Below are 14,520 nucleotides of genomic sequence, written 5' to 3' on the forward strand. Positions count from 1 at the left end.
CGACACTATCTACTGGGTCATTTATATATATTGTGAAAAGCAATGGTCCCATAACTCTCCCCTGTGACATGCCAGAGGTTACTTTAACGTCTGTAGACGTCTCTCCATTGAGAACAACATCCTGTGTTCTGTTTGCTAAAAGCGATTTAGGGAAATCACGGAAAACCCAAATCAGGATGGCCGGACGTGCGTTTGCACCGTCATCCTTACGAATACGAGTCCAGTGTGCTGACCATTGCATTGAAGTAAGTTGGTCGTGACCTTTCGAAGGAACAAACCCGGCATTTGCATGAAGCGATTTAGGGAAATCACAGAAAACCTAAATTAGGTTGGCCGGGCGCGGGTTTGCACCGTCATCCTTACGAATACGAGTCCAGTGTGCTGACCATTGCATTGAAGTAAGTTGGTCGTGACCTTTCGAAGGAACCAACCCGGTTCAAATGGTTCAAATGGCTCTGAGCACTATGGGACTCAACTTCTAAGGTCATTAGTCCCCTAGAACTTAGAACTAGTTAAACCTAACTAACCTAAGAACATCACAGACATCCATGCCCGAGGCAGGATTCGAAACTGCGACCTTAGCGGTCTACATCTACATCTATACTCCGCGAGCCACCTTACGGTGTGTGGCGGAGGGTACTTATTGTACCACTATCTGATCCCCCCTTCCCTGTTCCATTCACGAATTGTGCGTGGGAAGAACGACTGCTTGTAAGTCTCCGTATTTGCTCTAATTTCTCGGATCTTTTCGTTGTGATCATTACGCGAGATATATGTGGGCGGTAGTAATATGTTGCCCTTCTCTTCCCGGAATGTGCTCTCTCGTAATTTCGATAATAAACCTCTCCGTATTGCGTAACGCCTTTCTTGAATTGTCCGCCACTGGAGCTTGTTCAGCATCTCCGTAACGCTCTCGCGCTGACTAAATGTCCCCATGACGAATCGCGCTGCTTTTCGCTGGATCATGTCTATCTCTTCTATTAATCCAACCTGGTAAGGGTCCCATACTGATGAGCAATACTCAAGAATCGGACGAACAAGCGTTTTGTAAGCTACTTCTTTCGTCGATGAGTCACATTTTCTTAGAATTCTTCCTATGAATCTCAACCTGGCGCCTGCTTTTCCCACTATTTGTTTTATGTGATCATTCCACTTCAGATCGCTCCGGATAGTAACTCCTAAGTATTTTACGGTCGTTACCGCTTCCAATGATTTACCACCTATGGCATAATCGTACTGGAATGGATTTCTGCCCCTATGTATGCGCATTATATTACATTTATCTACGTTTAGGGAAAGCTGCCAGCTGTCGCACCATGCATTAATCCTCTGCAGGTCTTCCTGGAGTACGTACGAGTCTTCTGATGTTGCTACTTTCTTGTAGACAACCGTGTCATCTGCAAATAGCCTCACGGAGCTACCGATGTTGTCAAATAAGTCATTTATGTATATTGTAAACAATAAAGGTCCTATCACGCTTCCTTGCGGTACTCCCGAAATTACCTCTACATCTGCAGATTTTGAACCGTTAAGAATGACATGTTGTGTTCTTTCTTCTAGGAAATCCTGAATCCAATCACAAACCTGGTCCGATATTCCGTAAGCTCGTATTTTTTTCACTAAACGTAAGTGCGGAACCGTATCAAATGCCTTCCTGAAGTCCAGGAATACGGCATCAATCTGCTCGCCAGTGTCTACGGCACTGTGAATTTCTTGGGCAAATAGGGCGAGCTGAGTTTCACATGATCTCTGTTTGCGGAATCCATGTTGGTTATGATGAAGGAGATTTGTATTATCTAAGAACGTCATAATACGAGAACACAAAACATGTTCCATTATTCTACAACAGATTGACGTAAGCGAAATAGGCCTATAATTATTCGCATCTGATTTATGACCCTTCTTGAAAATGGGAACGACCTGCGCTTTCTTCCAGAGTGCAGCGCCTAGAACCGCTCGGCCACTCCGGCCGGCACCAGCCCGGTATTTGCATGAAGCAATTTAGGGAAATCACGGAAAACCTAAATCAGGATCACAGGACGCGAGTTTGCACCGTCATCCTTACGAATACGAGTCCAGCGTGCTAACCACTGCACCATCTCGCTCGGCTACAACCACAGGATGCCCCTGAAAAAATGGTTAATAATCGGAGATATGCCAGGTAAGATCATTGGTTACAAAAAAGTCTGCTAAGCATGGGCTCTAAAATGCATACCTTAAGAGCTATGAGCACTTCTGATCTTCGATGCTGTGAAACAAATTTCTTCTACTGAACAATTGTTCATAGCTCTGAAGGTATGTAGTTTAGAACCCAAGCTTGCTAGACTTTCTTGCTTCAAATGATCGTTGCTGTCATATCCCTGAATGTTGGCCACTCCTCTTGCGACATACCGTATACTCTGTAAGCCAGCTGATGGTCTGTCGCGGACACTACGTCTGGCACCAATTTTCGCGCCGCTCTTCGTTGTATTTTGTCTGCCTCCTCTATTAGTCCAATTTGGTCCAAGGGTGATAAGCTATACTCTTGAACCCATTGGAATAAGAGTTTCCGTGGATGATATAAATTTCCTTACGACTCTTCCCTTGAATCTCAGTCTGGCATCTGCCTTATCTACTCTGTTTTATGTGGTCATACTATAATGAAGCGCCAAAGAAACTGGTAATGGCCTGCGTATTCACATACAGAAATATGTAAACAGGCAGAAAACGGCGCTGCGGTCGGCAACGCCTATGTAAGAAAATGGCTCTGAGCACTATGGGACTTAACATCTATGGTCATCAGTCCCCTAGAACTTAGAACTACTTAAACCTAACTAACCTAAGGACATCACACAACACCCAGTCATCACGAGGCAGAGAAAATCCTTGACCCCGCCGGGAATCGAACCCGGGAACCCGGACGTGGGAAGCGAGAACGCTACCGCTCGACCACGAGCTGCGGACGCCTACGTAAGACAACAAGAGCCTGGCGCAGCAGTTAGATCGGTTGCTGCTACTACAATGGCAGGTTATCAAGATTTAAGTAAGCTTGAACGTGTTGTTATAGTTGACGCGCGAGCGATTGGACACGGCATCTTCGAGGTAGCGATGTAGTGGGGACTCTCCCGTACGACCATTCCACGAGTGTACCGTGAATATTAAGAATCGGTTAAAACATCAAATCGTCAACATCGGTGCGGCTGGAAAAAGATCCTGCAAGAACGGGACCAACGACGACTGAAGAGAATCATTCAACGTGAGAGAAGTGCAACCCTTTCGCAAATTGCTGTAGATTTCAACGCTGGGCCATCAGCAAGTGTCAGCGTGCGAACCATTCAACGAAACATCACATATATGGGCTTTCGGAACCAAAGGACCACTCGTGACTGCGCGACACAAAGCTTTACGCCTCGCCTGGGCCCGTCAACACCGACGTTGGCCCGTTGATGACTGGAAACATGTTTCCTGGAAGGACCAGTCTCGTTTCAAACTGTATAGAGCGGATGGACGTGCAAGGGTAGGGAGACAACCTTATGAATCCATGGACTCTGCATGTCAGCAGGGGACTGTTCGAGTTGGTGGGCGTTTGCATTTGGAGTGATATGGGACCCCTAATACGTCTAGATACGACTCTGACAGGTGACACGTACATAAGCACCCTGTCTGATCACCTGCATCCATTCATGTCCATTGTGCATTCAGGACTTGGGCAATTCTGGCAGGACAATGCGACACCCAATACGTCCAGAATTGCTACAGAGTGGCTCCAGAAACACTCTTCTGAGTTAAAACACATCCGCTGGCCACCAAACTGCCCAGACATGAACATTATTGAGTATATCTGGGATGCCTTGCAACGTGCTGTTCAGAGGAGATCTCCAGCCCCTCGTACTCTTACGTACTAGTCAGAGACAGATCTTATACGGAAACGTTGCTCTCAACCTAGTCCAATCCGAATCTCCTCATTACTTCGTTTCATCGTACGTCTTTGCCCAATTCCAATTTAAGCCACCACCAATCCTTTCCCTTTTTCACTTCTTGCTCTGTTTTTTTAATTTTTTTATAATTTCATGCTACAATCACCATCATTTGAGCGTTTCAAAATACCATAACCGGTTTCCACCAGGTGGTGAACATGTTGTGTACAAATCAATGCAGCATGTGCCTTGAGTCTGAAGACGACCGTTAGTTGGTGGAAACCGATTATGGCATTGTGAGATTTGTAACTGTGTTTTAAAAACAAAAAAATGAATGATATGTCACTTCTTTTTCTTCTTCTTCCCCTCTTACTTCGTCCTTCATCTTCTTTTCATTCTTCTGCTATCTCTCATTTTTTTGAAACCTCGTCTGGCACAGAAGCCACTACCGCCAAACCCTTGTTCAGTGAGTCCCCACTGTCTCACCCTAAACAAAATTTCCATTTCTGATCGACATTGCCGTCAGAACTACGTGGTGACAGTTCACTGCAATGTGTACAGAAGGCTAGTTAAGAGATCTTCTTTTTCTTCCTGTAATTCTAAGCTTAGGCACTATGCCTATTCCAACTGCACATAATTAACACCATCTCTTTCTCGGCCCTCATCCATCTCGTCTCCCTGAGGGCTTGTACTCGTTTACAGCGTCTGGCATTTCGTCTTCATCCATCTGCTTGAGGTATTGTATTCATTCTTTCTTGTATTCTCCAGTTTTCTCATTTAAACAACAGATTCCAAATTTTGCCCGGATGTCATCTTTTTAAAGCCGTTCCTCTTTGGGCAAAAATTGACAGTTTTTAAAAATCTCATTTCTGCTAAGTGTATGTTATTTTTATCTCTTTTTTCTGTCAATCCACGATTCGCTACCAGTAAGAACCACGGACAGCGTCACTGTTTTACACAGTTTCGATTTTGTGGTTTTTTCTAACTTTATTTTTTGAAGATTTCTTTATAGTTCCTCGCGGTCCTCTGGTTTGGAGCCGAGTGGAAGGCTTAAACCAGAGACTCAGACGATTCTGCGGAGATCTGGGGTGCAAATTTCTCGACCTCCGCTATCGGGTGGAGAAATGTAGGGTCCCCCTGAATAGGTCAGGCGTGCACTACACGCCGGAAGCGGCTACAAGGGTAGCGGAGTACGTGTGGAGTGCACATGGGGGTTTTTTAGGTTAGAGAATCCCCTCCCTAGGCCCGACAAGACGCCTCCTGAGACGCGGCAAGGTAGGAGTAGGCAAAATGCAACAGGGAATAACAATATTAATGTGCTAATAGTAAACTGCAGGAGCGTCTATAGAAAGGTCCCAGAACTGCTCTCATTAATAAACGGTCACAATGCCCATATAGTACTAGGGACAGAAAGTTGGCTGAAACCAGACGTAAACAGTAATGAAATCCTAAACTCAGATTGGAATGTATACCGTAGAGACAGGCTGAACAGTGAAGGGGGAGGCGTGTTTATAGCGATAAGAAGTGCAATAGTATCGAAGGAAATTGACGGAGATCCGAAATGTGAAATGATTTGGGTGAAGGTCACGGTTAAAGCAGGCTCAGACATGGTAATTGGATGTCTCTATAGGCCCCCTGGCTCAACAGCTGTTGTGGCTGAGCACCTGAAGGATAATTTGGAAAATATTTCGAGTAGATTTCCCCACCATGTTATAGTTCTGGGTGGAGATTTTAATTTGCCAGATATAGACTGGGAGACTCAAACGTTCATAACGGGTGGCAGGGACAAAGAATCCTGTGAAATTTTTTTAAGTGCTTTATCTGAAAACTACCTTGAGCAGTTAAACAGAGAACCGACTCGTGGGGATAACATATTAGACCTTCTGGTGACAAACAGACCCGAACTATTTGAAAAAGTTAACGCAGAACAGGGAATCAGCGATCATAAAGCGGTTACGGCATCGATGATTTCAGCCGTAAACAGGAATATTAAAAAGGGTAGGAAGATTTTTCTGTTTAGAAAAAGTGACAAAAAGCAGATTTCAGAGTACCTGTTGGCTCAACACAAAAGTTTTGTCTCAAGTACAGATAGTGTTGAGGATCAGTGGACGAAGTTCAAAACCGTCGTACATTATGCGTTAGATGAGTATGTGCCAAGCAAGATCGTAAGAGATGGGAAAGAGCCACCGTGGTACAACAACCGAGTTAGAAAACTGCTGCGGAAGCAAAGGGAACTTCACAGCAAACATAAACATAGCCAAAGCCTTGCAGACAAACAAAAATTACGCGAAGCGAAATGTAGTGTGAGGAGGGCTATGCGAGAGGCGTTCAATGAATTCGAAAGTAAAGTTCTATGTACTGACTTGGCAGAAAATCCTAAGAAATTTTGGTCTTATGTCAAAGCGGTAGGTGGATCAAAACAAAATGTCCAGACACTCTGTGACCAAAATGGTACTGAAACAGAGGATGACAGACTAAAGGCCGAAATACTAAATGTCTTTTTCCAAAGTTGTTTCACAAAGGAAGATTGCACTGTAGTTCCTTCTCTAGATTGTCGCACAGATGACAAAATGGTAGATATCGAAATAGACGACAGAGGGATAGAGAAACAATTAAAATCGCTCAAAAGAGGAAAGGCCTCTGGACCTGATGGGATACCAGTTCAATTTTACACAGAGTACGCGAAGGAACTTGCCCCCCTTCTTGCAGCGGTGTACCGTAGGTCTCTAGAAGAGCGTAGCGTTCCAAAGGATTGGAAAAGGGCACAGGTCATCCCCGTTTTCAAGAAGGGACGTCGAACAGATGTGCAGAACTATAGACCTATATCTCTAACGTCGATCAGTTGCAGAATTTTGGAACACGTATTGTGTTCGAGTATAATGACTTTTCTGGAGACTAGAAATCTACTCTGTAGGAATCAGCATGGGTTTCGAAAAAGACGGTCATGTGAAACCCAGCTCGCGCTATTCGTCCACGAGACTCAGAGGGCCATAGACACGGGTTCACAGGTAGATGCCGTGTTTCTTGACTTTCGCAAGGCGTTCGATACAGTTCCCCACAGTCGTTTAATGAACAAAGTAAGAGCATATGGACTATCAGACCAATTGTGTGATTGGATTGAGGAGTTCCTAGATAACAGGACGCAGCATGTTATTCTCAACGGAGAGAAGTCTTCCGAAGTAAGAGTGATTTCAGGTGTGCCGCAGGGGAGTGTCATAGGACCGTTGCTATTCACAATATACATAAATGACCTGGTGGATGACATCGGAAGTTCACTGAGGCTTTTTGCAGATGATGCTGTGGTGTACCGAGAGGTTGTAACAATGGAAAATTGTATTGAAATGCAGGAGGATCTGCAGCGAATTGACGCATGGTGCAGGGAATGGCAATTGAATCTCAATGTAGACAAGTGTAATGCGCTGCGAATATACAGAAAGATAGATCCTTTATCATTTAGCTACAAAATAGCAGGTCAGCAACTGGAAGCAGTTAATACCATAAATTATCTGGGAGTACGCATTAGGAGTGATTTAAAATGGAATGATCATATAATGTTGATCGTCGGTAAAGCAGATGCCAGACTGAGATTCATTGGAAGAATCCTAAGGAAATGCAATCCGAAAACAAAGGAAGTAGGTTACAGTACGCTTGTTCGCCCACTGCTTGAATACTGCTCAGCAGTGTGGGATCCGTACCAGATAGGGTTGATAGAAGAGATAGAGAAGATCCAACGGAGAGCAGCGCGCTTCGTTACAGGATCATTTAGTAATCGCGAAAGCGTTACGGAGATGTTAGATAAACTCCAGTGGAAGACTCTGCAGGAGAGACGCTCAGTAGCTCGGTACGGGCTTTTATTGAAGTTTCGAGAACATACCTTCACCGAAGAGTCAAGCAGTATATTGCTCCCTCCTACGTATATCTCGCGAAGAGACCATGAGGATAAAACCAGAGAGATTAGAGCCCACACAGAGGCATACCGACAGTCCTTCTTTCCACGAACAATACGAGACTGGAATAGAAGGGAGAACCGATAGAGGTACTGAAGGTACCCTCCGCCACACACCGTCAGGTGGCTTGCGGAGTATGGACGTAGATGTAGATGTAGATAGTTCCACATACATGTTGACATTTGTTGATTTTATTTTGTTTCTTTTTCTATGTGCAGCTATGTCACAGACTAAGTAACTGTAACTGAATGCTTGCTCAAGTAACTTGTTTTCGATATCAATCTTAGATCGAACTGGTTATTTTCCGTACTGGCCCATAGCTTTTGTTTTAAGTAGCATATATTTTTAGATTGTGATGTTTCTTTCCCAACACATATTTATACACAAAGTGTTGTAACTCTACCTCTGTCTTTTATAATACAATTACATTATCTGTGTAAACAATAACATTTAGATGGTAGTTCCTGTTCAGCTGTTTACCTTCATAGAATTCTTTCTTCTAATTTCTTACAAGGTCTTCAATATAAGCGTTAAAAACAGGTCTTGACACGCTACATCCCTGTCTGACACGTTGATCTGTTTCTGAAGTGCCTGTTTTTATGATTGTTTTGGTGTCATCATATATGTTTTTGATTACCTATATAGGATGCATGGGGTATCCTTGCTTGTCAATTATTGTCCACAGTCTATTTCTAATGACTGAATCAAAGGCTCTTTCGAAGTCAATAAAAGGAACATGTATTCATAAACTGACTTTTTGTCGTGTTCGTAAAATTCTCTCGATGTCAAAAAATCATTGATGGTCGAGCGTCGCTTCCTAAACCCACTTTACTCTTCTCTTCAAGGACTTGTTTATTATTTCTGAGTAAACTTTATAAATTGTATTCGTGAGACTTGTACCCTTATTAACAGCCACGTGTATTTCTTTTGCCTTTTTTAAAAACAGTCATTACTTGACGTTTTTGAATAATACGGGATTTTATAGCTTCGCCACCATCCAGTAAATAATATACCAGTATTAGTTAGCACAGCGTACCTCCAGGTTTAATAAGTTCGGCATTCATTTAATCTCGTCCACAACTCTTGCGATTTTTCAGATTTTTAGAGCCCACTGTGTCTCGTCGAAGATTACTAGATCAACTGTCTCGTTATAATAGGGTTTTAGGTATTCTGTACCATAACTTCTGATTATGTTATATCCACCGATCTTATTAATTATATTGGTTGAAATGGCTCTGAGCACTATGGGACTTAACATCTGAGGTCATCAGTCCCGTAGAACTTAGAACTACGTAAACCTAACTAACCTACGGACATAACACACATCCATGCCCGAGGCAGGATTCGAGCCTGCGACCGTAGCGGTCGCGTGGTTTCAGACTCAAGCGCCTAGAACCACTCGGCCACACCGGCCGGCTGTTGATTATATTGATTCCAGCATTATCTCTCTGCGAACTGAGGAGCTATTTGAGTGGGAAGTAGCGGCACCGGTATCGCAGACTGACATACGGCAGTGAGAGCAATGTGCTGACCACCCCCTCCATATACGCATCCAGCGACGCCTTTGGGGTGCGGATGACACGGCGGCCGGTCGGTACCGTCGGGCCTTCATGGTCTGTTTGGGCGGAGTTACTTGTCATCTCTTTCTGATAACGTTAAAAGATACATAACAAAATGGAGTGAATTGGGTGTCATCATCGATGGAAGGTGGAACTTCGGAAGGCACATTGTGTCCGTAACCCAAAAAGCACTACAAGTACTCAATAACCTCATCTCCATAGGACACAAAAGATTTCACCTTCCACCACACGTTCCACCACACCTAATAAAGTTGTATCATAACAGAATAGTGACTTGAATAGTGGGTTACGGATCGGGAGTCTGCGCGCACAGGCTCACAAGGGTGGTGCCTGCCATGACAGTGAGAAGAGTACAAAGGAACATGCTGTTAAGATCTGTGGGGCCTTACAGAACATCCCCAGGAAATGCCCTGTTAGTGATAATGGAGCTCTGTCCTCTAGATATCAAAATACGGGAACAAGAAGCATGGTACTGGGTCAAGAAAGGGAACGACATGAAAATAGAGAACATACTGGGAGTTTTGGCTAGGGACAAGGGAGAAATACGAATAAGGGGTGAGGACTTATGGCAGGAATCTTGGGAAATGGCTGAATCTGGCAGAAGAACCTATGGATTCTTGCCAAATGTTAAAGAAAGGTTAGGCATGAGGAATATCAAACCAAACCGGGGTCTAATACATTTTCTCACTGGTCATGGGCCCTACCCGACATATCTATGTCGGTTTGGGGAAAAGGGCTACACCTGAGTGTGAGTGTGACTGTGGCGCTTTGGAGGGTACTCCTGATCATGTGGTTTACGAATGCCCCCTTTTCGATGATGTAGCAGATACATGAAAACAAGAACTTCGAAACAACAACACATACGACATATTAAGACACGAAGAGACTTTCGAAACTCTGAACAAATTGGCAAATGAGGTATCACGAAAAGTTCTGACTGCATACCTGAGGGCCTTTCGCGACTAGAACCAACCACTGAAAGTGTCCTAGTACCCTAATCCTGTACCGCCTGAGCGTGGAGAGGTCGACTTTTAGTTGGAATCCGCCACGTGCAGGGCTAGGGGGACTGGGGTACACCTATTCTCGACTAAGACAGCACCGGATTTTACGTAAGTTAATTAGTAGTTAGTAGCATTAGAAGTAGACACTTAATTAGGAACCTACAGCGACAAGCAATTTTGGCCTGCCCAGTGTCGGGGGAAAGCTCATCGGGATTAGCTCGATGAGCAAGACCTTGAAGTAGGTTTATATCTAGGCTGACACACCTGTAACGGTGCAGGCAGTTAGGAATTAACAAGTAGGCAGGAAGATTAACAACTAGGTAGTAGCGTACAGGGTGTTACAAAAAGGTACGGCCAAACTTTCAGGAAACATTCCTCACACACAAAGAAAGAAAATATGTTATGTTGACATGTGTCCGGAAACGCTTAGTTTCCATGTTAGAGCTCATTTTATTACTTTTCTTCAAATCACACTAATCATGGAATGGAAACACACAGCAACATAACGTACCAGCGTGACTTCAAACACTTTGTTACAGGAAATGTTCAAAATGTCCTCCGTTAGCGAGGATACATGCATCCACCCTCCGTCGCATGGAATCCCTGATGCGCTGATGCAGCCCTGGAGAATGGCGTGTTGTATCACAGCCGTCCACAATACGAGCACGAAGAGTCTCTACATTTGGTACCGGGGTTGCGTAGACAAGAGCTTTCAAATGCCCCCATAAATGAAAGTCAAGAGGGTTGAGGTCAGGAGAGCGTGGAGGCCATGGAATTGGTCCGCCTCTACCTATCCATCGGTCACCGAATCTGTTGTTGAGAAGCGTACGAACACTTCGACTGAAATGTGCAGGAGCTCCATCGTGCATGAACCACACGTTGTGTCGTACTTGTAAAGGCACATGTTCTAGCAGCACAGGTAGAGTATCCCGTATGAGATCATGATAACGTGCTCCATTGAGCCTAGGTGGAAGAACATGGAGCCCAATCAAGACATCACCAACAATGCCTGCCCAAACGTTCACAGAAAATCTGTGTTGATGACGTGATTGCACAATTGCGTGCGGATTCTCGTCACCCGACACATGTTGATTGTGAAAATTTACAATTTGAAGCCTCGTCCGTAAAGAGAACATTTGCACTGAAATGAGTATTGAAACATTGTTGGATGAACTATTCGCAGAAGTGTACCCGTGGAGGCCAATCAGCTGCTGATAGTGCCTGTACACGCTGTACATGGTACGGAAACAACTGGTTCTCCCGTAGCACCCTCCATACAGTGACGTGGTCAACGTTACCTTGTACAGCAGCAACTTCTCTGACGCTGACATTAGGGTTATCGTCAACTGCACGAAGAATTGCTTCGTCCATTGCAGGTGTCTTCGTCGTTCTAGGTCTTCCCCAGTCGCGAGTCATAGGCTGGAATGTTCCGTGCTCCCTAAGACGACGATCAATTGCTTCGAACGTCTTCCAGTCGGGACACCTTCGTTCTGGAAATCTGTCTCGATACAAACATACCGCGCCACGGCTATTGCCCCGTGCTAATCCATACATCAAATGGGCATCTGCCAACTCCGCATTTGTAAACATTGCACTGACTGCAAAACCACGTTCGTGATGAACACTAACCTGTTGATGCTACCTGCAGATGTGCTTGATGCTAGTACTGTAGAGCAATGAGTCGCATGTCAACACAAGCACCGAAGTCAAGATTACCTTCCTTCAATTGGGCCAACTGGTGGTGAATCGAGGAAGTACAGTACATACCGACGAAACTAAAATGAGCTCTAACATGGAAATTAAGCGTTTCCGGACACATGTCCACATAACATCTTTTCTTTATTTGTGTGTGAGGAATGTTTCCTTAAAGTTTGACCGTAACTTTTTGTAACAAAAAAAAAAAAATGGTTCAAATGGCTCTGAGCACTATGGGACTTAACAGCTATGGTCATCAGTCCCCTAGAACTTAGAACTACTTAAACCTAACTAACCTAAGGACATCACACACATCCATGCCCGAGGCACGATTCGAACCTGCGACCGTAGCAGTCGCGCGGCTCCGGACTGAGCGCCTAGAACCGCTAGACCACCGCGGCCGGCACTAAGGTGGTGGGTTAAGCTATATAACTATTATATTTGTTATTGAAATAAAGATTTTTTTTAAAAAATGGAGTGAAATAGAAACTGACCTCCTCCTCCTCCGGCGTTGGTGATGGTGACCCAGAAGTCGATGGTCTTCTCCGGGCCGAGCTCCTCGTAGTCCCACTTCTTCTTGACGCGTACGGCGCCGTTGGGCTCGACAGTGACCCAAGGGTTCTCGTCGCGGATCTTGAAGGTCTCCCGCTCGGTCTCCTTCTCCAGGGTGAAGACTGCGCGCCCCTCGGTGCCGCCGTCCGCCTCGGTGAACTCGATGCGCTTGGTGGGCCGCACGGCGCGCGTCACCCGCCGCTTGGCGATGCGGTGGACGCGGGCGCGCGACGGCTCCGACCACTCCTCGGAGGCCACCTCGTTCGCGCCGTCGTCCTCGTCCTCGTCGTCGTCGACGGTCTCGTTGCCGGTCGCCGCCGAGGACTCGTCGACGTCGGCGGGCCCGTTGAACTGGAGCCAGACCTGCGCCGGAGCCTGCGAGGTGCGGCTGGGCGACCGCAGGTCGTGCGCCTCGACCGCGATCTCGTACTCGACGTCCTCCTCGGGCGGTTCCTCGGCGAGCAGCAGCTCCCCCGTCTGCGGCACGACCACGACCAGTCCGCTGGGCGCCGCCAGCCGGTACGCCACGCGGTCGCCGTCCGCGTCGGTCGCCGCCACCTTGCCGACCGTCCGGAAGCGGTCGGAGGCGCGGCCGCCCACGTCCACGGAGAAGCGGTACACCTTGCTGGAGAACACGGGGCTGTTGTCGTTCTCGTCGAGCACCTCCACGGGCAGCGTGGTGACGGCCCTGTCGGCGCCGCGGCCGTCCGCCGCCTCCACCGTCAGGTTGTACGCCGGCGTCTTCTCGCGGTCGAGCGGCCGCGCCGTCTCGACGGCGACGCCGGTCGCGTTGGCCGCCGCCAGCCGGAAGTCGCCGCCGGGGTCGCCGGCCACGATGGCGTATCGCACGCGGCCACCCGCGCCGCCCGCCAGCGCCAGGTGGGCGACGCCGGAGCCCGGCGGCGCGTTCTCGCGCACCCGCGCCGGCGCGGCCGCCTCGCGGAAGCGCAGCATGTCGCGCCGGTCCAGCACCAGCAGCTGCAGCGAGTGCGTGCTCGAGCGGTTGCCCGCGTCCTCGAGCACGGCCAGCGACACGGGCCGGCCCACCAGCGGGTGCAGGTCGGCCGTCGTCATCAGCAGGCCGCCGCTCACGACCGCGAAGAACTGCGAGAAGCCCGTGTCGAGCAGGCGGTAGGAGGCGCCGGGCTGCGCCGCGAACTGCTTCACGCCGTAGCCGGGGTACGTGTCGTCGGCCAGCACGGCGACGCTGCGGCGCCGCGGCGGCGACGACGCGGCGAGCGACGGCGCCCACAGCGAGAGGAGCGCGAGCGCCGCGAGGGCCAGGCGGCGCCCGGGAGCGGCCGCCATCACTGACCACCTGCTGCACACACACACGAGGCACGCGTTACTCACCACGTGATGATTCAATGAATGAACACTACTGGCCACTAAAACTGCTACACCAAGACGAAATTCATTGGACAAATATATTATACTAGAAATGACACATGATTACATTTTCACGCAGTTTGGGTGCACAGATCCTGAGAAATCAGTACCCAGAACGACTACCTCTGGGCCGTAATAACGGCCTTGAAACGCCTGGGCATTGAGTCACACTGAGCTTGGATGCCGTGCTGCCCATGCAGCTTCAACACGATACCACAGTCCATCAAGAGTAGTGACTGGCGTATTGTGACGAGCCAGTTGCTCGCCCACCATTCACCAGACATTTTCAATTGGTGAGAGATCTGGAGAATGTGCTGGCCAGGGTAGCAGTCGAACATTTTCTGTATCTAAAAAGACCCGTACAGGACCCGCGACATGCGGTCGTGCGTTATCCTGCTGAAACGTAGGGTTTCGCATGGATCGAATGAAGGGTAGAGCCACGGGTCGTAACACGTCTGAA

General features: G+C 47.3%; 1 protein-coding gene across 1 annotated transcript in view; it reads right to left on the minus strand.

Annotated features, from left to right (window-relative positions):
* LOC124798817 (neural-cadherin-like) overlaps positions 1-13,979 on the minus strand; it is an 858,611-nt gene extending 844,632 nt beyond the window's left edge. Inside the window, exons 1-2 of the mRNA XM_047262347.1 lie at positions 13,005-13,979; positions 12,614-12,947 (exon numbers count right to left, since the gene is read on the minus strand). Coding sequence (XP_047118303.1) covers positions 12,614-12,947; positions 13,005-13,979 — 1,309 coding nt within the window. The remainder of the gene's footprint in view (positions 1-12,613; positions 12,948-13,004) is intronic.
* Between the last annotated feature and the right edge of the window lie 541 nt (positions 13,980-14,520).

This window comes from Schistocerca piceifrons, chromosome 5, assembly GCF_021461385.2.
Source record: "Schistocerca piceifrons isolate TAMUIC-IGC-003096 chromosome 5, iqSchPice1.1, whole genome shotgun sequence".
NCBI lineage: Eukaryota > Metazoa > Arthropoda > Insecta > Orthoptera > Acrididae > Schistocerca > Schistocerca piceifrons.